The sequence below is a fragment of the Sturnira hondurensis genome, unplaced genomic scaffold (genome assembly GCF_014824575.4).
Source record: "Sturnira hondurensis isolate 20B ecotype Veracruz unplaced genomic scaffold, ASM1482457v3 Scaffold0001872, whole genome shotgun sequence".
NCBI classification, from domain to species: domain Eukaryota; kingdom Metazoa; phylum Chordata; class Mammalia; order Chiroptera; family Phyllostomidae; genus Sturnira; species Sturnira hondurensis.
The window spans coordinates 21165457-21192666 of record NW_028074503.1 but is presented as its reverse complement, the minus strand read 5'-3'; the positions used below and the strand labels follow the sequence as shown (position 1 = coordinate 21192666).

Genomic DNA, 27210 nt, shown 5'->3' with positions numbered 1-27210 from the left:
TTGGTTTGCAGGCCTGTGCTCATCCACTGAGCCACAGCAGCCAGGGCTTGTTTAGGTTGTTCTTGAAACTTGGAATACATTTCCACTCTTCCCACGCTTTCTTTGAAGTGTGCTAACCGTGGATGAAAGCAGGAGGGGAACTGCTCAGGTGGCAGAGAGACACACAGGCCACACGGCTCAGGCTGGAGAGCCGGCCCCTGAGCCGCGGTGCAGCGTCTGCCCGGATGGGGCCAGGCCTGCCTGGGAATGCATGGCAGCTGGCTCTCATCACACTCCTCTCTAGTGGCGGCGGCATGCCCTGAACATCCGTACCTGTCCTCAGTGACCCGTTCTCATCCCTGAGTGTGCAGAGCCAGGGCAGTTGAGAGGACACCCCAGGGGATGGACCCGTAAATACGAAACTGAGCCGGGTTTGCGCAGGTACAACTCTGATGCTACTACCAAGTACAAGTAGGAAACAGGGTTCTAGTAGCTTGAGATGTAAGCAATATATACTTACACATGGATTGTGAACACACAGCAGCTATAAAAGGCACATACGACTTTTAAACAAAACATACACAAAAAGCTGTGAGGATAATTTATTTGTATTCTTACGTAGAAATTTGTTATATAAACAACAGGGAAAACTACAAGTGCTCTTTAAGAAAACTCATAAAACAATTTTAGGCTAATGCTTTGTGAAAAAAAATAGCTTGGGAAAACAATGCCAGTTAAGTTAGACAATGTACAAGGCTTTAAACTGTTCTTACTTACAAGTCTGTGTGAGCACACAGGGCGAAGGTGTGTAACTAGCACCCTGGGCGGGGCTCCGTCCTGAAGATGGGCTTGGAGACAGGGCAGAGGCCTGCGGCTCACTCAGCCGCCACCAGGCTCTCTCCTCCTGGTCATCCTTGGTCGTGCTCATGTTTCTCACCCCCTCCCCCAAGTCTTATGTCACAAATTCCCTAACCAGAGGGACTTCAGTTCAAACACTGACATTTTAATTTTTCCACAGGAACATATGTGACGGCTGCCAAGTCATGGTTTCGGAAGGCTCTGGTCACAGGGTTTTTAAATGGGAACCAAGTGCGTTTGTTTTCCTGAGAGAAGGAAGAAGTGACCTTCTCCCTAAACTATTTGTAAGTTTACTTTCCTTTTCATGTTTATTGATTCAGCAAACTGTGTATTTTGCACTGAGCACTGCAAACCCAAAGAGGAAAAAACCTTTAAGATTCCACAATTTCACTTATATGCTCTGAAACACTGGACTGATACATACTGCAGGGGACATTCTCACAAGAAAAAGATAATAAACTCTACTTAAAAAGCCCTTGCAATCTCCAAGAAAAGTAACAATATAGAATAATTTTGACTGACAAAGGCCCTTTCTCCCTACTGCCACTGTCAGCTTGAAAACACCCAAGCTTATCTGCTGTAAGTGCCACTTGGTGGCAAAGCCAAGGCCATCCTGGGGGAGCTGGGGGTGGGCTCAGCCACCAGCCGCACCTCTGCCCCGGTGCCCACAGCCAGGACGTGTAGCTCGCATTGATTTTCACAAGCCAGGCTGCTTATCTGAGAATTCTGGGTTCACTTCGATTTTGTGACCATGAATTCCATTCACTTATGGCTTTAGCTGGCTTACAGAGCTTAATTTTTAACACTGTTAACATCATCTAGCCAACTGAACATCACACGTATCAATAAATATGGATAATTAGCTCCCGTCCCACTTCCTCTTTCTGCTGGGGCATTCTGGCTTTATAAGTACATTCCAGTCTTAGTGCCTACGCCCCACAAGGGTCTCAAATTCCAAAAGAGCACATGGATGTGTCTCTCACATGTTTTGGGATGTTCCTGAAATCTGAAAGAAAACTACAAAATGAGCGGACGAACAGACTGCTGGTAGGTTAGTGGGAAAGTGGTTACTAGTGGGAAACAGTGGTTTGCTGGGGCCCTGGAGGCCAACCGGGCCATTAGTCAGAAAGGACGAGTGACCATGGCTGGGGGAAGGTTGCGCTCACAGAGGGCTTTCGACCATCCTTTTCTTGGCTTGTAGGTAGACGATGCGGTTTTCTTCAGGGTAGGTGACTTTACTGAGGGGAATCTTGTAGATGTTGGGGTTTTCTGTGTGCAGCAAGAGGAAGAGCAGTGTGGCCAAGCAGAAGGGCCAGGTGCAACAAGGCACTCCGACCTGGGGAGAGAGAGACAAGCCACGTGCTCTGTGAGATCCTGTCAGAAAGCGAACCCCCCCAGAGCGTCCCCTGCCCCTCTGTCCTCAGCCCACCCCAGGGGGTGAGCCATTGCTCTGGACTCTGCTTCTGCCCAGGGAGGCTGAGTCCGAGATCTCAGAGCATTTAGCAGTGGGGATGTCGTCACCCATTCTTTAAGGTGGTCCGTTATAGTTCTATCTCGTGTATCTTCCTTTCCTCCCATACATTTGGGTTTCTCACACCAGACGTGCAAAGATGATGCTTGGCACACAGAGGTGACACTTAGCAAACCACCAGTGGCTCCCGACCACTCATCACACTCACAAAACCTTCTTGGACTCCTTCAGCCCACAGTGACCTCTCCCCACCCCGACTTTCACTCAAACTAGGTCTTGGATTCCGCTTGCTTTACTGCTTTTCGCTCTGTCTCCCAAACAGGCTCTAAGCAACTTGAGGGTACATCTTCTGTGCTGCGCAGGCGATCACGCAGTGCTGCGTGTGCACCATGTGCTTGATGAGGTCTGGCCCTCTGCAAGGACCCCAGGGGTGTGGTGGTGCCCGAGCCTGACTGCACATCAGAATTGATTCTCTGGGGACGGGGTTAAAACACACAGGCGCCCAAGCACCTATCAGAATTGCCAAGGAACAGGGCCTAACGATCTGTGTTTTTGAAAATCTCCCTAGCTCACCCTGCTGTGCAGCCTGTCCACTCTGGTCCATGGACTGATGTCTGCGACCCTTTGTTGGGACGCAAGGGGCCCCACAATGCTCTAATACATTGCCTGTCGTGCCTGTAATGGTGCTTCCACTTTCCGCTAGAAAGATACCGTGTCTCCAGAGAACTCTCCCAGATAAACACTCTACGCTGCTGCTGAGAGGACCAGACACTGTCTTGACCCACTGGCAGCCATGACCACATTCACATGGACGGACCGGAAACTGACTCTGTGTCACCTGTGTGGTGGGTGAAGAGAGAAAGTCCAGGGCCCTGGGAGGTGGGGGGTCTTGGAACAAGTCATACGAGGTTCCTCCTAGGATGAGGGGAGAAAGGCCAAAGGGCTGGAGAGTGCTGGGAAAGGGTGGCAGGGTATACTTAATGGGCAATGATTTTGCCTATTAATTCAGCCAGGATATGGGTCTAAACAAGTCCTATTGATGACTGATGGGGGATTTTAAAAAGACAAAGGGTGTGTAAACTATTGGCTTGATTAAAAAAAAATGGTCCCTGGCTGGTATGGCTCAGTGGGTTGAGCACCAGCCTGTGAACCGAAGGGTTGCCAGTTTGACTCCCAGTCAGGGCACATGCCTGGGTTATGGGCCAGGCCCCCAGTAGGGGGTGCATGAGGGGCAACCACACATTGATGTTTCTCTCCCTCTCTTTGTCCCTCCCTTACCTTCTCTCTAAAATTAGATAAATAAAATCTTTAAAAACATGGTTTTTGGCCAATTATCTTTTCCCTCCCTTTCCTGCTTTCTCAACTACTACATAGTTCTAGCTTTGTGTTTAAGTGAAAAATACTGTAAAGTTAACTTCCTGATACTCAGAGTGCAAATTTGATAATATGTTATACAACCTAAGTTTCACTTCTTTCAAACAAGCAATCTGATATTCTCAACAAGCTTGGTGATTGTGATCTGGACTAAAATGTACTGTGACGCTGGAAGGTGAGTGAGGACAGGACAGGAGCAAGAAAAGGGAAAGTGGTGGCTGTCATGGTCATGGATCCTGCCAGGGACACCACCTGTGCGGACTTCAGGAGGGCTTCCTCGTCACTGAAAACTGACTGACCCCGCTGAAGACAAAGTGCGGTTAAAGCAAACTCACCACGCTCATCAGGTTCGACATGCTGCCTCTGAGGTAGGCAGTGAACAGGGCTACAAAAAAAATAAAAAGAACAATTCTTGGTGGTTTCCTTTCATCACAAAAAGACCGCCTTCCGGTATAAATGACCTGGAATGTAAATATTCCCGTTTTGACAGCTGGCCCAGTACCCTGGTAACAAGTGTGAGTTTAGAGTCAGCAGCTTTGGGTTCGAATCCAGACTCTACCACTTAGGTGGTTGGTGGCCTCTGGCTGAGTCTGGCTATAAAACAGCAACACCCCACCCCACACTCCTGGTTAGAAATGCAAACTCCTGCCCCGAGGGTGTAGCTCAGTGGATCGAGTGCCTGCTCACTTGTGAACTAAAGGGTCCCCGATTTGATTCCCAATTCCCAATCTGGGCACATGCCTGGGTTGCAAGTCAGTATTCCTGAGTACGTGAGGGGCAACCACACATTGATGTTTTACTCTTTCTCTCTTCCTTCCCTTCTCTCTAAAAATAAACAATCTTTGAAAAAAAAAAAAAGAAATGCTAACTACTTCCTCCACCTCTAACAGTGAATTCGGGTCTGAGAGTGGGCCTAGAAGTCGGCATTTTAACACACCTTCCAGGTCATTCTGACAGACCTTTACGCCCGAGAAGGGCTGGACTGATGTGATCCTCAAAGGGCCTGGGCATAAAATTCTACCTGATTCACCAGGGGACATTGCCCTATATTTAGCTTATTTCTATTTAGTTTCTTGGGTCAAATGATTAGTGCGAAGAGCACAGGACAAATTTCTATCCTCCAACATACACACATTGTAAAATGGGTAGTAGGACTCAACGGGGGCTCTCCTGTCTCAATAACCACCGAGCTAGGCAGAGCCGACAAGAATACTCACAGACAGGGGCTGTCACTGGCCCTGGTCACACACTTAGACAGCATGGGTCCCAAACCAGGACCCCAGCCCTAGTTTCTCATGCAGTCTTTTCTGCTGTTTGTCCTGGATTTTGATCCCAGATGCACGAGATACTCACCACAGGCAAGAGCTAGGAGGTGGGTTTGCCAGGTGAGTGCCATGAACATTCCTCCAATCGCAATGCAGGCCAGAGAGCTGTTGTAACCCCAGAGTCCAAAGTAGATGTCCTTAAATGGAGCCGAAAGACTGAGTGCTGTCGGATAAGACAGGAGGAGTCAGACTTGCGCAGATGGAGGAAGGGCAGGATGCTCTCTGGAAGGGACCTGGGGTGGTGGAAGCAACTGACAACTCCTATTGGTCCCTTGGAGGCAGAGGACCTCCAGAGTACAGGAGATGGCTGAAGCAATGCATGGGGCGCAGGAGGTGCTCTCGGTGCCCGCTTACCTGCTGCTGTCCCCACCAGCGATCCCACTGCAGCGTGCAGGCACATGAGCGGGGAGGAAAGCAGGATGGCGCCTAGGAAAATGAGCCCTGTCCACAGGTTGTCACAACCAAATATCTGGCCAACACCCACAGGCAGGGATTTAAATAGCTGCAAAAATAATTTAGGAAACAAAGTCGTTAAGACAACTGGACAGAAACCCATCGGACACCCACAAACACATACCAAATAATTTTAGACTTAGCGTGTCTCATCTTTTGAGATCAGTGTTATTAATTTTAAAAGTTCTCTCTTTACAGAAAAATCTTTGTCATTTTTCTGCCTTATACCCAGGGGTACACCTGGGGCACACAGAGCCTGCCTTCTCAAAACTCCCTCCTCAGTCCCTGGCTCCCCTGTCTGCACTGCCACTTGAACTTGGTAACAGCTAGAGATAGACCCACAGCCTTTTGGTGGATGGGACAATGCTCAAACCAACTGAGCTACCTGGCCAGGGCACAAGTGATAATTCTAACAACACTTTTGATAGGGCCAAGATAGGCACAGTTAGTCATGTTAGTTCCCTTATGGCCAAGGCCATTTACTGAAAGATGACTTCTGTCCTGGCTGGGGGACTTGCTTGGAGCATCATCCCATACATCAGAAGGTTGCAGGTTTGATTCCTGATCAGGGCACATACCTAGGTTGTGGATGTGATCCCTGGTCAGGGTGTGCACGGGAGGCAACTGATGGATGTCTCTCTCTCTCCATCTTTCTCTTTCTAAAATCAATAGATATATTGATCCTTGCATGAGGACTGAAAAAAAAAAGATACCTTCCCGAGGTCATATGTGAGCCTTTTGTAAGGACCTTCAGGGGGCAGTGACTTTGAAGCTGGGACTCTCAGTTTTGGCACGAGGAAGTGTCCTCTATGTTCATGCATTAGGCTGGATGTAATGCTGGCTTCCAAATGCTGGTTTGGTCCTTGCTCAGTGCTCAGAATCATATACTTGGAGTTTGATTCTACCCTCAGATGGACCCTAAATTCTTCTAGCCCACCTTGGATTTTCATGTCTACGCAAGATCATTTCCTGTTTCTTCTAGATGAGAGAACGTGACACAGGTATATCCGCAGAACGATCCCTCAGGTAGCCAGGGAGGTGGGCTGTTGGCCGAGGTGGAAGTTCAGAGGAAGGGGAAGGACAAGACCCCCACTTCCCTAGATCAGCACCGTCCAACAGAACTGTCCATGACCTTGGGATATTCTACATCTTTATTGTTTAACACATGTGGCTATTGAGCACCTGAAATGTGGCTAGTGAGGCCAAGGAACAAAATTGTAAATTTGAATTTTATTTAATTTTACATTTAAATTAAAAGAGTCATATGGGGCTAATAGCTACCATATTGAACAATGCAGTTTGAGATTGATCAATGAATACCATTTTATAATGTCATTTTTCATGAGGAATGATAATAAATTTTTGATTTTCCTTCTGAGTTATTCCTAAAAGCTCCCATTCATTTTCTGGGCAAGAAGCTAAAGAAAAGACGACTTGAGCCTCTCACATATTTTGATTGCTCAGCACAGAGGACAGTAAAAGCTGTTTCATAACCTGGTAGTGGAAAAGCTAGTCTTTTGCACATGAGAAAAGCTAAGGTTTCATTGGTTTTCTTCTGATTTCAAGTGCTCTCTTGTTTTTAATAATCAGGAAACTTTAGGGAGACTTATTAAATAAACACCACTAGGAAGAGCTGGAACTTGATTTGGATTAACTGGGTATTTAAAAATGATGTTCTCTGTAAATGGCGCGCATCTGGAAAGAGATACGTAGTATACACGGCCTATGACAGTGGTTCTCAGACTGGCCCATGTTACGAGTATTTGGGGAGCTTGTTAATACAGGTTTCTAGGCCCCATCTCCAGAGAGTATGATTAAGGGACTCTACGATGGTGCTTATATTGGTATTTAAGAAACAATGACTCTGATTCCTACCAAAGCTTGAGGACCCTGAATTATTGTGCATATTCTGTGAGACTGACCATAAGAAAAGCAGAACAGAGAGGTTCTGTGGTGGATATAACACTAAGCAGCCAGTTCTTTTGATGGGAGGAGGCAGGTTAGGGAGGACTTAGCCCCAGGCTGGAGGTCCCTCCCCAGCAGTGGCTGGCCCCCATCACGTCTGCCCAAACAAGGGCCAAGTTTGCACAGAGCGCCTGGTTTCCAATGGAGCTCTACTCTGGAACTAGCGCTACAGATCTGAGGTACAGACGGGAAAAGTTAGCTTCGACCAAATAGTCACTTTAGAAAAATCCCTTAGAGCCCAGCCCTTTGGAGCAGAACAAATGCGTTAGCTGGTATGAAGAGGACAGCAAGGCCCCCCTGGCGGTGAGCCTCTAGAAGGTGCTGATGCCCAGGAACGACCAACCAGGAGGGCACCGGATGTCTTCGGAGGTGGGGGGAGTGTGAAGAAATAGTGTATCTTACCTGCAGGGCACTGAGTTCAGACCAGGTGACATTGGGAACTGAGTTTTCAGGTGTGATCAAGGTGGTTGGGAAGAACGGATTGTAATGTCCCGTGGCTGAAAGGTACAGGGTTATCACCATGTTGAAGGGCAGGGTGAAGACTGGCATTTCCCATTTGGTGAACACGGAGTTCAACCCACTTGAGAAAAGTGGACTAAAAACAACAGAACAGAACGGAAAAATATGCGTGTGACAGCTGTGTTGGCAAACCGAATCTCTGTGCTAACAGAAGGCCTTTGTTTCGTTGTAAAATGTGTCCCTACGGTGCTGTGTCGGACACGTTTTCACAGAAACAAACAAACAAACAAAACTCAAACACACTAGGGATAAATCCTATCATAGACTAATTCTTACATAAAGTCAAAAAATCAGCTCAGTTTATTTGGCTTTTGAAAACTTATACTTGGTGTTGCTCACAGGGAGCTATAAATCTGGGTCTCAAAAATATTTTTCTAGTATTTAAGGCACACGAAATAAAATACCTGCACAGTTAAAGCCACCCCCTCCCCACCAGAGGTAACTGCAATCTTGAACTTGTCTATCATCTGCACGAGACTTTAGTATATGTCTTTTTGAAAAAGATAAACAATGATCTAAGGGATAATTGCAGGTGATGTGGGCTGGATGAAGAAGGTCCCAAACTCAGGGGGCAGTGTTTTAAGTCCTTGAGCAGCTGATGGGCTGTGTGACCTTGGGCAAGGCCCTGCTCCTTGGCTCCCCTGCCTGTACACTGGAGGGTTGGATTTGCCAGTCTCTGGGACCCTTTTGCCCACTTGCTTGTTGACTTAATCAAAGGGCCATCACTTTAAAGTCAGAACTCCAGATTCATGGGTTGCAGGAGGTGGTGTGGTAAGCATTCCCAGGCAATGACTCCTGCCCTTGAACCTGTTCTTCTGAACAGGCCGGAAGTTACCTCCTGAAGCAGGTTGGCTCTGCTGGCAGGTTCTACCCAGGTACCTGCAGTTGCAGCCAGAGCGGGTGGCCGCAAATACTGTTCATGGTGGGCTTTACTTCTCATTTGTGTGGATATTAGTGCTTTATATTCTAAATACAGTACAGTAAGAAGGAAATGTTTGTTTCTGAAAAAGGATGTTAAATATTATCAACATAGAAACTAGTTTGAAGAATTCAAGTTAAAAACAATTGAATTCAGTAAAGAAATATTTTCTCAGTCTGCCATGATGCTGACATCACTCCTCAGTAAGGATTTTTTTTAAGGGGAGTTCACAGAGGCACAGAGGTTCTTAAAGTAGGATCCCTGGAGTGGCTGTATCAGCAGTGTCCAGGCTCTTGTTAGAAATGCAGATTCTCAGGCTCCATCCAAGATGAACGGAATCAGAAACTCTGGGGAGGGAGGCAGCAGTCTGTTTCAACCAGCCCTGTGGGTGATTCTGATACGGTGCAGGTTTGAGGACCACTGACACAGTGAAAGGTTAACTTTGGTTGTACTTTAGGACACTCTAGGGATCTTTAAAACCCCCAACGCCCAGGCCTGGCCAGTGTGGCTCAGTTGGCTGGAGCACTGTCCTGTAGGCCAAAAGTTTGCAGGTTTGATTCCTGGTCAGGGCACATACCTAAGTTGCAAGTTCAACCCTTGGGTGGGGAGCCTATGAGAAGCAACCAACTAATTCTCTCTCACATTGATGTTTCTCTCCCCCTTCCCCTCTTTCTAAGAAAGTAATGAAAAATGTCCTTGGATGAGTATTTAAAACAAAACAAACAAAACCTCTCAAGACCCAGGCAAGAACCCCAACCAAGACCAATTACATCAGAATCTTGGGGAGGTGGTATGAAGGGTCAGGCACATTGGTGTACTCTGATGTTTCCTTTTTCCAATAGACATAAACTGAATCTAAATTTTAAAAAATGTCTCACTCTCCCTCCCAGGCCCGCGCTCATGCTGTTCCCCTTCCCCTCCTCCAGGCACATTATTGTCGCCTTCCCCTCTCCTAGGGTCCAAAGACCCTTCTTTTGCCTCTATAACTTGTTTCTGAGCCCCTTCCTCTACCACTCATGTCTTCCACCTCTGTGACTTTCTAAGTAAACACGTCTCTTATAGTTTGAAAAAATGAAAATAAAAACATTATTTCTCAAGTTGTATTCTATACAAAACCTGAAATTCGCCAGTTAACCATTTCAGGGTCTGCATTTCAGCAGCACTAAGCACATTCCCGCTGCTGTACAACCATCGCCCCCACCCCTTCTGAGAGCATTGTTCATCTTGCAAAACTGAAACCCTGTACCCATTAAGAAGGAACTGCCCATCCCTCCTGCCCCCGACCACACGTTTTTTAAAAAAGCATTTTGAAGACCAGGTACAACTTACCAAGTCATGGACAAAGCACATACAGGGAGTAACAGCCACCAGAAATAGTCTCCCTTGTCTGAAAAGACGGCCATGAGTATTCCCACGAGGGCGGCATTATAGCCATGCATCCCTGCTGCAATGGCTGACCTGCGGGCAACAGACACAGCGTGGGCATTTCCTGGGTGGACGTTGGCTGGATTTGCATGTTAATGACACTTGTAAATCCCAGATCATATTCACATTAGAAAATGAGATATTAGAAATTTATTTCAAAGTCTATAGAAGCCAAATACTAACAAAAACATGGAAAAATAAAATAGACGCAGAAAAAATGCAAATGTGCCCACAGAGCGACCCTCTGCAGAGGCGTCATGGCTGAAGACAGAGGCCTCTCCAGGATCCAGGGGAGAAAGAGAAACCGGCAAGGCAACCGGTCGTTTCCTTTCAGCCTTTCCTTCCGGACGTTATCATTTCTTTTAAATCATTAAGAGCCTCTGACTTGAATAAAGCTTTTGGATGAAGCTGTTCCTGAAGTTTGATGTTCTTGGTGAGAGATGTAAGATTCTTGAAATATAAATTCACTTTCATAGTGTCTTTGATCTTATAAGCATTAACCTTCCAACTGAGCATATGTTTCATCTTCCTGTGCTTCCATTTTGTTGTCTCTAAATAGACATTTCCAAGTTATTGCAAAGAAAAACAATTACGTTCTTTTACTTGGCAAAGTACTCCATTTAACTGGGTGCATATTTAGCACCTTATTCTCTCTTGAGTTCCTTTTTGCTTCTCAGCATTTAACCTCACTTCCTGCCCCCCACCCCCATTGGGAACCATATTGTATTTTCCCCCTTACTATCATTACCTATTATGGGAAAGGTCGTGTGGATGTCTGTTGTGACACAGTCCCACCCTTGTAGCTGCCTCTGGTGCTAGCAGCTGCTTCTCATGATTGCTCCTGGCTGGGCAGCTGTCCCTTGAGAGAGTGGCTGCCTCTCGTGATAATGTCTCCCTCTTACCATAGTGGCTGCCTCTGGCAGTGGTGGCTGCCTCTCTCAATAGCAGCTGCCTGTTTTGATGTCTTTCTGTTGAGATAGAAGCTAATTCTTGAGATATTAGGTGCCCGTTGTGATGGTGTCTTTGTCTCGTGAGAGTGGCTGCGCATTGTGATAGCATCTTCCTCTCCCGATAGGGGTTGCCCCTCACAACAGTGAATGCCTCTTGTGGTAGTAACTGCCTTTCAATATAGTAACTGCCTGGCGTGATGGAGATCACTTCTTGCGACAGTAGCTGCCTGTCGTGATAGTGCCCTCCTGTCGTGATAGAGTCAACCTCTCATGACAGTAGCTGCCGTTTGAGATAGCGGCTGCCTCTCATGATTCTGGCTGCCTGTTGCGATAGTGGCCACCCCTTGTGATAGTGGCCACCTCTTGTGATAGTGACTGCCTCTTGCCATAATGGCTGACTCTTGCAACACTGGTTGCCTCTTATGACAGCATCTTCCTCTTATGGTACTACTTGCCTCTCACAGAAGTGGCGGCCTGTCATGATTCTGGCTGCCTGTTGTGATGTTGGCTGCCTCTTGCAATAATGACTATTACCTCTTGGAACAGTGAATGCCTCTTGTGATACTGGCTGACTCTTGCAGCACTGGCCACCTCTCCTGACAGTGTCTTCCTCTTGTGATACTGGCTGCCTGTCATGACAGTGGCTGTGTCTTGTGATAATGGTTGCTTCTCGAGATAGCATCTTCCTCTTGTCATAGTGGCCTCCTGTCACCATAGTGTCTGTCTGCCGCGACAGTTCCTGCCTCTTGTGATAGTAGTTGCCTCTTGCGATACTGGTTGCTTGTTGTGGTAATGGCTGCCTCTCCTGGCAGTTGCTGTTTCTTGTGACAGTGCCTGGCTGGGTAGCTGCCTCTTGCAATAGCAGCTGCCTCTTGTTCAAGTACCCAGTAGTAGCTGACTGTTGTGGTATTACCCAGCTAGGATGTTGTCTCTGGTGGTAGTAGCTGCCTATTGTGGTATTGCCCAACTGGGTAGCTGTCTGTTGCAGTGGTAGCTGCCTGTTGCAATATAACTCAGCCAGGGAGGTGCCTGTTGTGATATTATTCGGCCCAGTGGTTGCCTGTTGTGTTATTGTCCTGTAGATGAAAAAGGGGCCACATGCTAAACCTGCTGAGGTCAGGGGAGGCCTGCATGTCGGCCTTACAAATACAGACCTAAAGTAACCACATGGGATGATGTGAAATTAAAACTTTCTAATTAAAAGGAAGTCACAATGTGTAGGCATGTCCTGGGCCGGTACCATCCCGGACAAAGGCCGATCTTTACCTTATCTGAGCCTACTGTCTTTTTGCTTCTAGGACAACATGCCCTCGGAACGTCAGGTAACTTCCCTTTTCCAGAGCTCTCGGGGCACAAACACCGCACCGAGCAGAGACCGCAAGTCCCCTCATTGTTGTCATTATCACGTCGTTAACTGGTAACTAGCCTACACCCACCTAGTAGAAGTGTGTGTCTATTCACCTTACTTTTTATCCAGTCCCAGAGGTTTACCCACTTTGCTTTCTCTCGCCTTCCTGATCCATTACCAAAGGATTTCATGTTCCCCCTCACGTCTTCCCCTTTGATTCTGATGAGTAAAAAAAAAAAGTGGTAAAACTGCCATTTTCTGAAGATTTTCTCAATCCCTTGAGATTTGGCTTCCCAGCAATTGTCAGTTTGGCTCACACACACACAAAACCTCATAAAAATTCTTACAGGTCTGGATGTTTCTTATGTTGAGAGTCTGGTCTGGCCCCATAGTTGGATTCTGAGAATATTATACTTAAGTATAATAGGTGACAACTTAAGTATACTTAAGTTGAATTTATTAGGTGACATCGGTTAATAAAATTATATAGATTTCAGGTGTACAAGTCTATAATACGTCATCTGTATATTGTATGTTTACCAGCCCAAGTCACGTCTCTTTCCATCACCATTTATCCCCACTTCACCCTCTCCTGCCTATCCCCACCCTCACCTCCCTTTGGTAACGACCATACTGTTGTCTGGCTGCGAGGGTGTTTTTTTTCTTTCTTTCTTAATCCCTTCACCTTTTTCACCTAGCCCCATCTCCCCTCCCCTTTGACAGCTAAGAATCTTTCTATTTTGTTTGTTAGTTTATTCTCTTCATTACACTCCATATATAAGTGAAATCACATGGCACCTGTCCCCCTCTGACTGACCCACCCGGCCAGCTCCCCAGGTCCACTCACGCCTCTGCAAAAGGGAAGGTTTCCTTCTCTTCCACTGCCAAGCAGCCTTCTTTGGTGTGAATGCACCACGGCTTTTTTTACCCACTTAGCTACTGATGGGTGCTTGCTAACCTCACTTCTAAAAGCTGTCTTATGGGTAGTTTCTACTCCTGGTCAAAATGATTCCCATGTCATAATTGGGAAATAGAAGCTGCTGGCAACCTCTGGCACCACAAAGTGCCCAGCATTCACCGTTGAATGGGGCCGCAGGTGTGATTGGGAAGGGAGTGGGTAAGGACAAACATAGGGCCTGACAGACAGGCGATGCAGCCAGTGGCAGAGGATGGCATGCCGGCGCCTTCTCAGCTTATTTTCAAGTGGAGCAGGAGGGACTAGCAAAATAGTGTCACTCTCAGTGACAGCATTAGAGGAAGGACTCCTTGTTCAAAAGCCCTTTGTCTGCCTTGAATAACCCTGCAGGCCATGTGGGAGGTGATGCAACTGTATCAGTTGAACTCGGGAAGAGATAATGCCCTTCAGAAATTCAGACTGAACCTGATGACAATGGAGAGCATTATGCAAAGACACACTCTCAACAACTGGTTTTCCGAAGTAATGTTTGAGTTTGGTCAACAAATTTAATGGCAATGTCTACAAGGCGTGGTGCGCATGGTTAAAAGCAACAACAAGATGTGCTTTCACTTAAAACAGAGGGTTGCTATCTTAATGAGTTCCTTCTAGGACCAAGGAAAAGAAGAGAGTTTTATGAACTAGCATGTGTGACTATGGCTGATCTTCTAAAATACACCTGACTCAAAAAAAAAAAAAATGGGTCAGCTTTCACTGGAACCAAGCAACGAAGGAATATTTGACGTGGCCCAGTCCTGAACAACACCTCCCATGTGGAAAAACAATTTCTTGGAACACACTGGAACATGGCTTAACCTGAGATGCCAGTCGGCCTCTACAGAGGACAAGTCAGCCTCCTTCCACCTGGTGCAGAAATGGAGCATTTGCTAGCTCTCCCCAAGCATCTCAGACAATTCCCAGTAAGAGTTGCAAGAGCTTAGATGTGGGCTGACAACCCACTGGGGATTATGCATTGACCTTGAACACCTGGAAGACCGGCAGCCTTCCTGAAGGAACTGGTTAGTCAGGAGTGTTCTATGCACCGGGTGCCAGTCAGCTTACCACTTCCGTTAACATTTCAGTCACATTTAATTCAGTAGTTTTACTGTGAAATGAGACTAAGACTGCTCATCAAAGAAGGGGTACCACATATTAATACATTTTCAAATTGGACAATTTCCTTATACTTATTACTTTTTAAAATACCATAGAACATTTTGGCCACTTGACAGATCTATTTAGAAGGCAGACGCTATCTCTAACCTAGCACAGAGTTTAGAAAATACCCTAACAATATTTAAGTCAGAGCTTGCTAACTTGGAATTTGTGGTTACTTCTCTCTCTAAAAGCTGAGCAGAATGGATTTCCTGAACAAATCATGGAAGCAAGGTATAAAGGGGATTATTAAGCCAACAAGACTTTTCATGAACTCATGCATTTTTGCCCCCCCCCAAATGCTGATGATAAATAATTGATCAATTATTAAAGAAGATCCCTTTAGAATCTCTCCCTGGGATCTACTTGTAGCCTAGTTCTGGTTACCACGTACAGTTATGAGAATTTGGCATTGTTCAGACTGGCTACTTATTCAGGTACTGTGAATAAATGATACCCTGACTTTTCAGTAAAAGCAAATAGAAGGAGTTCTGTGGAATAAAAGTTGCTTCTCTTTGGAAGTGTGGGGCCTCCCAAAGTCACTGGTTGGCTCCTGTGTCCTCAGAAGCGAGAAAAGCAGCTTGGACGGGTGCACCTACCTGTCCTGACTGAGCACCAGTGCTGTCAGGGTGGAGACCACTGTTCCTACAAAGCCAGTGAGAGCCCACCAGGGGTTCTGGACCAGGAGTCCGACCAGGATCAGGATGCCACTGATGGGGTTGCTGACGAACACCACTTGGGACAGGCCCCGAAGAACCCAGTCGAAGACCTGGAGCACCAGGGGTTTGTCTGGAAAAGAGGAGATGGGCAGGGAGGGCTAAGAAGGCAGCTGGGTGTCCTCTTCCCAAGGTTAGAGCCCTCTTGAGCAGAATCATCAAAGTTCCCTCTGATGAAGGCAAAGTCTATTTCTGATATTCTTTGAACACTTTCCCCTTTAGTGAAACCCAGATCCCTAAAAGCATCCAGTTTCTTTTTCTTTTTTTAATTAAAATATTATATTTATTTATTTTTAGAGAGAGGAGAAGGGAAGAAGAAGGAGAGGGAGAGAAACATCAATGTGTGGTTGCACTCCATTCTGGGGACCTGGCCTGCAACCCAGGCATGTGCCCTGACTGGGAATCAAACCGGCAATGCTTTGGTTGGTAGGCCTGCGCTCAGTCCACTGAGCTACACCAGCCAGGTGCATCCAGTTTCTTTAGGCTCAACCCACACTGCCCCTACTAGCACCTCAGCCTCAGAAGCATCAAATGCACTTACTTATCTTGCTTATAGATGCACACTTTGAAGCCAAAGGAATAAATGACCAATAGTAAGATTTCCGACGTTAAGTACTGAAACTATAAAGGGGAGCCAGTTGCCTTCCTCTGATGTGAGCAGGACCCTGGCCCTGACCACGATCTCCATTAAAAAATATGTTTGAAGAGGCTTGTCATTTTGGAGATAAAAATTAAAACATGGAAAGAAATAGAAAATAGGTGAATATAACAAAATATGAGTAGAAAAACCAAAAGGGGGTGCAAAGGAAAAGAACCCTGGTACAGAGCAAGTTCTCCAGCAGTTAAGATACTTTTCATAACAATGGCAAGCTGATGCCTCGCTAACAGGTGTGTTACCGCCCTGGGGCAAAAGGCGTGTAGTGACCTTCAGAATGTATCCTGGCTTGTGACATAGCTAGGGAGGGGGTTCCCTATGTCACTGAGGTCATGCAGGAAGCTCTGAGTCAGGATTTAAACTGGGGGTGGGAAGAGAGAAGAGGCTGGCCTGCCAGGCAGGCTGAGAGAGTAGGCAGCAACTGGGCTGGTCTGCGGTGAAGAGGGCAGCCATGTGAGAGATTCAGCCAGGCTGAGGGTGGTGAGGTAGGAGCCACGTGGGCAGAGTGAGTGTAGAGGTGAAAGAGCCATGATGTAGCAGCTGGGCAGTTTGTAGTCAGGACCCAGCCATGTGGCCTGGGGTCCTAGGGGAGAGAGCAGCATGCTGCTGCTCTGATTGGCCCACTCTAGCTGACTCAGAGGCTGTCAAGGACCCTGTCTTACGAGATACTGACTCCCTGCCCCACAGATCTGGACTCTATCTGGACTCTTGGGACGTGTGCCTTTCCTGGACTCCACCTAATCCAGTACAACACAGCACATGTGTTCCTGGACTACAACATGGAGGCTGATGACAACGTACCCCAGATCCTGAAGGAGAGAGCTGCGTTCAGACTGCTTGTACAGCCGGCCGAAGCACAGATAAGGATATGGGGAACTACTGGGCTCGGCCTTGGCTTTTGTCCTTTTGGGAAGCAAGGCAAGTGCTAGGTCTTGGGGAAGAACAGGGCTCTGAGCCTAAGTGTTCTCAGCTGGATCTGTTAAATCAAAACTTGTTTCTGTCAACACTGATTGTTGGGTCATGGACCAAGGCATCCTGTGAATGGGTCCTTGTTTGCTCGGTTACAGAAGCATCAGTCAATTTCTCCCAAAGCCACTTCTCATATTTATCCAAGACAGAGAAGCATAAATACCTTTAAGCCAGTTGGCAAATTCTTTCATGTCACCGGTGACATAGCCAAGTGCCTTGGGAAAGCACCTTCTCCCTCGACATGGTGAAATCTGGTGTTCACCGCGGTCCACTTTAACCATAGCAGGGCTCTCCTCCATGGGTCTCTTCCCCTGGTCCCTTGAGGAAAGAAGAGAGCTCATACACACCCTGAGGCAGAGTATTCCAGACTGTCCAGATTGGGCCTGGTCACAGTAGCCACAGAGGATGAGTTTAAAGGCACCTCATCTGGAGCATGACACCCCATGATACAAATAAAGCACCATTTTCCTCTTGAAATAGCATCATGGACATTATTGCCCAAACCCCAGTTCCAACCTACTTTTGTCATTACTGTCTTTGATGTCGCCGGGACAAGGTTCTGGTTTTTATTTTCATAAGGTGCAGTTTCTAATCCAACAAACATTCATTGAGCACCTATATCTCCACTCAAAGATCTCACTCAGCCTAGTGGAAAAGGCTGAGAAACAGTTACTTTCAGCAGAATGAGTCACATAATACATAGAAAGAGCTGCTATCACATGTTTAGCTTCTCGCTGTCAATCAAAGGAGCCAGTCATTAGATTACAATGTGGCGCTGACTAATGCAGACCAATGAGGAACTGTCTGAGACTAATAGCCTTTTAAAATTAAAATTTAATTTTATGAAAAAAAGCTTTCATTTTTACAAGCTTGAAGGGAAGAAAAACTTAAAAACTGTTTGTGTGTGTTGACAATGCTTAAGAAAGCCCTTCACACACATTTCCAAATTCAAAGAGTATTTGAGCATGTTCTCACATCAGGTAACTGCCTCAGAAAATCATTATTTTTGGAATTAGTTGTTTCAATATTTTAAAACAGGCAAGAATAACATTATACAAAAGTACAGAAAATGAATAAGGTGGAAGTGGACCACGCAGATGAAAATCCAAGAGTCGAAATCTAAGAATTGTGTAATATAAGGATGTACAGGGCCTTAATTATACTAAACGTGCTTCAGGAAAATACTAACAACATCACCATGACTTGTGTTCACTACGAGATTCTTCTCACGGTTAGTGTGTCACAGGGAAGCCCCGACACGACTGTTTCACGGTGTCGACGGTGGACACAGAAGAGCACCAGTGATGTAATCCCAGAGGTAGGCAAAGGGAGAAGACAATGGCAAAACCACCTTGAGCGTGCAAGAGAAAAGTCCAGAGCCTAACCAGGAAGTGTGAAGTAGGTGGACACCAACACCATCAGCCCCCAAAAGGCATAACTGGAATGTTGAAGCCACAGGCACATAAGACATGACTGTGGAAATAACAAAGCCCGTGGGGATAAACCCGCTCCCCCTCTACCTGTGGCCAGGCTGTGAGTGAGGGGTTCGTTCCCATGGCTTTCTCTGGCCCCATCACTGTTTACCAGAGCCAACCAATAGCTACTAACAGACAGAAACATGATGCCTTCTTTTTCCCTTTCCAGCCTGACTCTGGCTTTGTCTTTTTTTAGGTCTGGTATGGAAATCAATGTAGGTACCTGTTTTTTTCTTTTCTTTTTTTACTAAGCAACAATTGCACTTTAATTGTATTAGTCCACTGCCCAATTAACGATCTGCTTTCAAACAATGGTGAACCATTAATCATTACACAATGTAGAAGGTATTTATGGAACACACTCTGGATCCGGCTCATGTTGGCTTGCCGGAACGGTGTTAGGTTCATGCATTTGTGAGATTTCCAGTGAGCCTTTGTGCTAAGAAACTCTTAAATTGAAAACTTCTGGAGGTCAGGATCCAAAACTAAGTCTCTACAGAGGTCACTGCCCCCAGAGTTAAACCTGCTAAACCGAATTACTAAGCAATTATGAAAAGCTGTTTTTTTAAAATTTTATGATCTAAGTGATGGCTATCAGTTATTTTCAGATATTTCCCTCTCTTTAAAAAAGATGTTATTTGTTTATCTTTAGAGGGGAAGGGAAGGAGAGAGGGAGAGAAATATCCATGTATGGTTGCCTCTCATACGTCCTCTGTTGGGAACTGGCCTACAACCCAGGCATGTGCCCTGACTGGGAGTTGAACCATAATCCTTAGGTTCACAGGCCTGCACTCAATCCACTGAGCTACACCAGCCAGGGCAGATATTTCCCTCTTTAAATGGCATTAGTGAAGATATTGGTTGGGCAGCCCCTTCCCCAGCTACTGTGACTGGTCTTTAACAGCCATGCCAGCTTCTCAGAGGCAGCCACCAGCAGCTCCGCTACAGCAGCCTGGAGTTTCTCTGCGTGAGCAGACCAGGATCCAGGGAGGCAGCAGGGAGGGAAAACACTGAAGGGGCATTTCCCATCAGGCACAGGAACAACTAGGCACATACGGGTTATTCCAGGGTGAACACATTCATGCTTTCAAAATTTCCAGCCCATATTTATTTTAGAGGGTTTAAACTCACCATGGCCTCAGAGATTTTCAAGATACAGACAGGGAAGTTGACACCATGACTGGTCGGACGTGACTGGGAACCTGAACAGTCTGAGTGCCCTGCGGAGCCACCAAAGTTAAATAAAGATGGAGTTTTTGTCTGAATCCACAGCTTATGCCTCCTTTCAGGAAGGAGCCACGTGTTGGGATGGGCATGGGGGGGGAGGGGTGCTTCCCTGTCCTAGACACAGGGGTCTCTTCCTGTGCAGGGTGGGCAGTGGCTGCTGATTCTGAGCCCTTGGAAGCCATTTATTCTGAACTACCAAGAGCGTCTGGATGCCCTGCAAACCCTGACTGCTTGCTCCAGGACTCCAGCATTTGTGCTAGTTATGAGAAATAGTAACTTAAAGGCTGTAGTTCATCCTAAAATTTTATCACACTAGACCTGGTGCATTTCTTTCGGGCACTTTAAGAATCCACACATCTGTAGGATGCGACAATAGAAGGGAATAAATAGAGCAGGGACCACCTACTGATAAGCAAACTTCTCATATCTGACTAAGAAGGCCATTAAATTTCAACTAAAAATGTAGGACAAGAAAATAAAAGAAGAAACCCTAATAAAACAGGAGCAGGATAAGGGTGAAAAACAAAACAAAACACAAACACAAACAAAAAAAACGCAGACTACTTTTCCCTAGCTTTTCTACAAGCATCAAAACGCCGCAGCTCCACCGCCCAGCATCTGAACCATGAGAAGCACCGTGTGAGTGGCTGGACCAAGCCCCACGTGCAGCCAGTCCGCCCCAGCCGTGGCTCAGCAGTGCAGGAGGACCCGCTTCCCAGGCTCTGTTCAGGAAAGACACCGGAGCGCAGGTGCTGAGGTTCCCAGAGACAGAGGCTGCAGGAAGGACGCATACCTGTTCTGGTCGCTCGGGAGCCAGGGCCAGCTTTATCAAGGGGAAGCCTCCTCAAGCGTTGCCTCACCAGCTTTAGTTCCAAAAGGGACCCTCCAAAGAGGAACGGGATGGGCGTCATCGGCGCCGCCAGTCAAAGCCTGTCCATTCATCCTCCTTTCTCTCCACACTCTCCATACGTGACAAAGGGCAAAAAATACATGAATCAGCAGGACATGCACCCTGGCTCTGAGGAGCAGGTGAACTGTAAGGTGGAGGGAGGTGGGAAGGCATGGGTGGGTTCCTGAGTGCATGGGAGAGGGGATGTGGCCCCAGGCCGGGGCCTCTATGGGAGAGGGCAAACTTCTCCATCAGCCAAGAGCTCCAGCAGCAAAGAGACAACGAGCTGACTACAGACACTGAACGTTCAGTTTACGTTGTTTAGAACACACAACAAAACCAAAATGGTAGCAAACCGTTCTGCGTCGAGAGAGATCAGCGCACAGATCCTGTGCTGCGGTTTTCCACTAGCGGGAGGTGGGCAGATCGGAAGCCTGTTCCAGCGGGAGGAATGGGCTTCGGCTCTGAAATGCTTTGGGGAGAACTGTTAGGCCTCCATTGGGACCAAGGCCAAAGCAACAACGTCCTCAGTCTTGTTCTTTACAAAGTAACAAGGTGGAATGTGGACTCTATTTTCTGCAATAAGGAACTAGCTATACTTCACGCACAGCAAAGCTCCCATCGGAGAGAATGCCAACTGGCATTTTTCCTCCCTTGTATCTGAATAACAACAGTTAAATGCTAGTCATCATCTTGTTAATGACAAACAATTCTTGGTTGAATTCAACAACTGTGGCAGCTTTTTATGTTTTCTTTCAAAAAAAAACTTGTTGCATCCAAGGATATCATTTTTTTTCTCCAGTAGTTCCAGAAAACATTAAAAGTGGGATGTGTGGTATTTCTTTTTTTTCTCCCCCTTTTATTTAACTTTTACTTTCTTCTACTGGCTCAGTTTTAAACCTGAGAACTTACACTCTACTAGAGTGATTCAGAACAATCTACAATTGTGGCAAATACCACTGTCCTGTCTTAGAAAAAAATTGTGTGCCTATGTTGTCCACCTGTGGTTAAACTATCTGATTAGTTAAGTATAGAACTGATGTGTCTCTGGGTTACATTATGCATATTTTTGTTTGAGAAGGAGCAACATTAAGAAGCCCAATGGTAAGACGCTCACACGTGGTTAAAAAAGAAAGAAGGAAAGAAAGAAGGAGAGAAAGAGATAAGCAGAAACTGCCACCCCTGGTCAGTGTGAGTATTTAGCCCTGCACGTTCCTGCCTCTCACCACCACCAAAATCACACACATCTCGGGGAATCACGTCCTTTGAACGCAAAGCAACCTTTTCTTGGAGTCAAGAAACAGGAAAACTTGAGAGTGAGGTGCGATTTTAGAGAGTGAGAGCTGAAACCTTCATTCTATAGAAGAGAACACGGAGGTTCCTAGTGGGGACCATCCAGGCTTCCTCAGCAGAGTCAGCCCTGTGGAGCAGGTAAGCCTCCACGGCCCTGTGTCTTCAGGTCTGCGGCACATTCGTGCCAACTGAGGTTCTGTTCAAGCCAACAGACAGGGAGGGAGGAGTTTCTGAGTGCAGCCTGCAGCGGGCACTACGGTGCAGAGAAGTAGGAGACGCAGCTGTCTCCATGGCTGCCTTGGGACGACCCTGAGCTGGGGGCTGAACAGCAACAAGGGGTGCGGCCACCCCCAGGTTCACCCAGTGCCCCTGCCGGACTTAGTGACTGTTCTGGCGAACGAACACCTCCCCAGGCCTCACAGCAAGCCCCGTTCTCCTGTAATGCTGACACATCCACAGCAAGGCCTGATTGTGTGCTGAACCTAACACCCTGAGAATATTCTGGGAGCTGCTTGCTAGCAAGAGTCAGAACGCCCTGATCACCAGTAAAACAAAACAGTGCTCATCATTCTAATACAAGGCAGTAGCAACATTTCCATCCAACCCACATTTCCTATTTTATCATACGCACTAAAACTCACTCCTCTGTCAGCATATATTAGAAATTTGTCCAACTGGAGGGACCTGAAAGTCTTCAAGTTTCCATGTCTCAAGTACAGGTGGAGCTTGGAGACATTGCAGGGTCCGTTCCAAGCCACTGCAATAAAGTGCCTCAATAAAGGAAGCCACACAAATGTTTTTGCTTTCCCAGTGCACATAAAAGTTATGTTTATACCGCACTGTAGTCTGTTAAGTGCGCAATAGTCTTGTGCCTAAAAACACAACCTACATACCTTAATTAAAAATAATTTATTGCTAAAACATTGGTAATCACGATCTGAGCCTTTGGTGAGTCACAGTCTATTTTCTAGTAGAGGGTCTTACCTTCCATTTGTGAAAAAAGAGACGACCCCACCATTTACATGAAGCATGATAAAGCAAAGTACAGTAAAGTCAGGCATACTAGTATCACTTAAAAAATAGTCAAAATTTTGGATATGGATATAGAAAAAAGAATTTAAACACTCAATCACATTAAACAGACTTTCAACTTGGACATTTATTTGGTACTTACAATAATCTTTATTTTAGGTAGTTTTTGATATTAAATGTTGGGAGTTACTCGGTTTTCTTTAGGGCTGTAAACACAAACAAAGAAAATACTGTAAGGGACTCCTGTCCCCTGATTAAAAGACTTATCTCTTGGAGACACAGCACTCCTAGAAGTCCTGAGGTCTGAATTCCACATTAAAAAGTACAGCTGCAAAGAACCTGCCAAATTCAGGGTTTCGTGGTGAGTCCCCGATGGGTGAGTGCGCTCCCTCCAGCATGATAGCGCATGCAGGAAGACCCACGAAACCAGACGGGAAAGGGCCATCGCCAGTCCCCCACTGTTTTTGGAGTCACAGTGATATGTCTCCAGCTTTTCTTAAGTGTTTCAAAAACACAACCTGAAACTCCCATATAGCGTTGATGTACGCAGTCACTTAGCACATCTGGGAGACACCCCGCTGAGAACCCTCTTCCACATGGAACTCAGAGGTCATAAACACAGACATCGCTTTCAGGCTTCCAAAAGGAAGCCCTCATGGCTTTGGGAAATTGTTTCCTAGTCTACCAGAACTCTGACTTGGCTTTCTACTCAGTTCCGACCATTGGAAACATTGCTCCACTGAAACAAAGAAAAGGGAGAAAGAGCAAAAACTAAAGCAGCCTGAGCAGCCAACAGTTAGAAGTGACTAGAAACGAGGAGGGTACTCACACTCCAGCTGGCTTCCCGGTGGCAGAAGGCCCTGGCTGATAAAGCCTGACTGTGCTCTGCTAACTGGGAGGGTGCTTGGAGGAGGCAGTGCTGGCAGGGAGGCACCTAAGACTTTTATACTGAGCACCCCACTCCGCATACCGTGCACTAAGTATCTCCTCCCACTTTGGGCACCAGTGCCAAAGTATTGCTGAGAAACAGGTCCTCTGTCTTGCACCCGATGTCTCTCTCTGTTCTTGGTCTGGTGCCAACATCTTTGCCATCCTTTCCCTGGCGCTTGGAGGTCTTTGCCCTGATATAATCCTACTCACATTCATCTTTTTCTTCTCCATGCTGTTTCCTGTAACTCCTCCCCTCATCCTGAAATATTTTTTGGAAGGTTTGTAACTGAAACGGATCGAGAGAGTGTCACTTTAAAAACCAAGCAGCAGGTTGCTATGCAATGGACTCTGGAGCGAAGTGACTGCGCCCGGAGGGAATTTTCTCTTAGATTCCACACAGCTTCTGCACAGGTGTAGGGCTCAGGGAGGTCCTGAGGGGCGCTGCACCAGGGCGAGGAGGACAAGGGGCAGACAATGAGTTTTATGGAAACCACGTTGCTCTTTTCCCAGTGGGGGGAAAAACTCACAAATGTTCCCTGGAATGCCCCTGTGCCTAGGTGGAAATCCCAGCACAAATCCTGCTGCCTTTTAAAAATGCAGAGGCCACGTTGTCAACAACACTATGATACGCTCACACAGTGATGGATGGTCGCCAGAGTTAGTGGGGCGATCATATTGTAAGGCATAAAAATATTGAATCACCATATTGTGCACCCGAAACTATTATAACCAATATAAGATTGTATACCAACTATACTTATAAGAAGTCCAGAGGCAACCATCCCATAGCGGAAGACCTCAAAGTCGAGTGAAGATATCCATTTCTTCCTCATTCTCCTCAAATGTCCGTTTCGTGGCATGTTCTGAGGGGCAGCATCTAACTCAGGGGTACTCTGTGAGCACAGAGTTTAAAACATCCACAGAAATTTCTCTCCTCGGGGCCTCCCTCCCTCCAGGAGGAGCTGGAAGCAGCCGCAACTCACTGGCTCCACCCGCTGGATGGCCGCCAAACCACAGGGTTCCTCCTCTGCTCGGGGACTCCCTCCAGGTGCCTCCTGCTGCTGAGGATGTTTGTGTCTGGGGCCTGGGAAGGAGACCACAGTGCCAGGTTTGTGATGAGAGTTTCGAGGCCCTGGCATATTTCCCGCCAACATTTTTCCCCTGGTGAAAAAAGGAGAAATAAAACTGCTAGAGCTACCCTGAAAGAGAAAGGTGAATCATAAGAGGACAGTCTGAGGGTCTGGCACATGAATGAAAGGCATTCCACCGGTGTTCCTTATGCAAGGGAGGTACAGTCCCTCATAGTGATAATAATGATAATGATACAAATTGCACAATTAGTTGGTCATTCACTCTATGCAAATGAGTTCAAATTTTCATAGTTTGATTGGTCCACATAGCATTGTCCTGATTGGCCAGAGCTGCCTATCTGATTGGTCCTATGGAGCTCTGATCAGGAAAGATGCAGATGTGGATATAGCTGCACAGCTGTGAGTGGATGGGCAGGTCTCAGCCTGCTGGTGGGGTATGATTGCAGGAATCGCTTTGTGAGGTTTGGCTCAGCTGCAGGAACACAGTGCAGGAGTTCAGGCTGCCCAGGCAGAGGTTTCCCTGAAATACAACCGCTGTGACAGGCCCTCTGTAAACAATGGCTGATAGACTCCAACTAGAAATTTGGACCCATAAGCACAAGGAATTCTGAAAAAAAAATTTTATTTATTCATTTATTTTTAGAGAGAGGGGAAGGGAGGGAGAAAGAGAGGGAGGGAAGCACTGATGGGTTGCCTCTTATATGTGCCCCAACCAAGAAGCAAACCAGAAACCCAGGCATCTGACCTGAAGGAATTGAACCAGTGACTTTTTGCCTTTCAGAACAACGTTCAAGTAACTGAGCCACACGGGTTGGGGCACAAGGAATCCTTTTTGATACCTATATTTCTTCTTGAGATCGAGAAGAGAATGCCTAAGAAGCCCTCAGCCCCTACCCTTAACCCCAGTAAGAGCAGAACCTCTGACCCATGCCGCTTGTGTGTGCTCTCTCTCTCCTCGCAAACTCTCCTGTGGCTTGTGGCCTCAGGAGAGCTGTGTAATTATTCTCCAGGTTTTATGAATAATAAACATTTTCCAAAGTTTTCTGATGGTTGTTGCTGAAGGGCGTCTCACAACTGTCATGAGAAACACAGGCGCTGGCCACAACAGGCGCTGGCCACAACCCTGGCTACAGGTAGGCTGACACCAGCGTAAACCTATCAATGTAGATTTGTAGATGTTGTCCTGAGGCCACCTCCACAGCAAGCCAGGAAGCCTTCTGCCTCAGTGGTCCTGGTCGGGGGCTGAGGGTACGTACTGGGTTCTCAAATCGTCTGGGCAGAACCACTGCCTCTTCTAACCTTTCTTCCTGTCCTCTCCCTGGCCCCCAGAAAGCCATACCTTACCACATTTTATGTGCTGCTCACAAAATACAGGCTGGCTACATAGTATTCACAAGGAATACTTGTGATATTCCACTATCTTCCCATTGGAAGCATGTGGGGTTCTGAGTCTGACAGCTTTGAGTTGGAATTTTGGCTCCATCCCTTGCTAGCTGTGTCCCTTACCTAAGCTGACTATAGGCGTATGCCTTGCCCTGTCTGAGCCTTCGACTCCTCGTTGTAAAGGGGGGTAAGTTTACTTCCTTTCTCAGCTTGTGATGAGGTCTGGCAAAGATGTATGCACAGCTCTGCACCGGACAGGAAGAGGTGCCCCCCTTCCCACGTGTCTCTCTCAGTAAGGGGGGCCTGTCCTTGAGGACCCCTGTAGGGGTCCCACTTTCCAGCTAGAACCAGGGGGAAAGCTTCCTCCTGGCTCCCACATCAGAAGGGGTATAGTTATGAGCAGGAAGATAAGTTCAGGGTCTGGCACAAGTAACACCCCTTTTCTATTACAAAATATTAAGCACGTAATTCTGTAGCATAGCGACACCACACTAAAGCACACCATAGGACATTTTAGGTGACATGTTCAAATGAAAACCACAAGTCATCACACCCATATTATTACCCTACCACCCACACTGAGGCAGGCCTTACTTGTGGGGGACCCCGTTTAGGAAGCACCCTGGACCAGGCAGGTGGCTGACGAGGCTCGCCGAGTCCTCCCGCTGCAAGGTCCTAAGGTGCCAGGGTCTGCGGAGGAGGAAGGGCTGTGGCTTTGGAAAGAAGCCCGAAGCTGGAGAGCAGAGGGACAGTCGGGCCCCCAGGAACGAGTCATACCTGGGTTGCCAGGTGTGTTAAACAGCCCTAACTGCACAATCCAGTGACTTTTTCCCAGTTCTTTCTCCAGCCCCTCC

The 27210-nt window shown here is 46.9% G+C and overlaps 1 protein-coding gene across 1 annotated transcript; it reads right to left on the bottom strand.

Annotated features, from left to right (window-relative positions):
• Positions 1 to 576: 576 nt before the first annotated feature.
• Positions 577 to 23899, bottom strand: SLC14A1 (solute carrier family 14 member 1 (Kidd blood group)). Its single transcript, XM_037033665.1, is given in 13 exon segments — positions 577 to 2173; positions 4018 to 4067; positions 5036 to 5170; positions 5362 to 5509; positions 7828 to 8020; positions 10193 to 10321; positions 15296 to 15485; positions 17200 to 17336; positions 17338 to 17354; positions 20532 to 20582; positions 20585 to 20699; positions 23095 to 23158; positions 23782 to 23899. Coding segments are annotated over 11 exon segments (1320 nt in total). The 5' UTR covers positions 20681 to 20699; positions 23095 to 23158; positions 23782 to 23899; the 3' UTR covers positions 577 to 1999.
• Positions 23900 to 27210: the final 3311 nt, after the last annotated feature.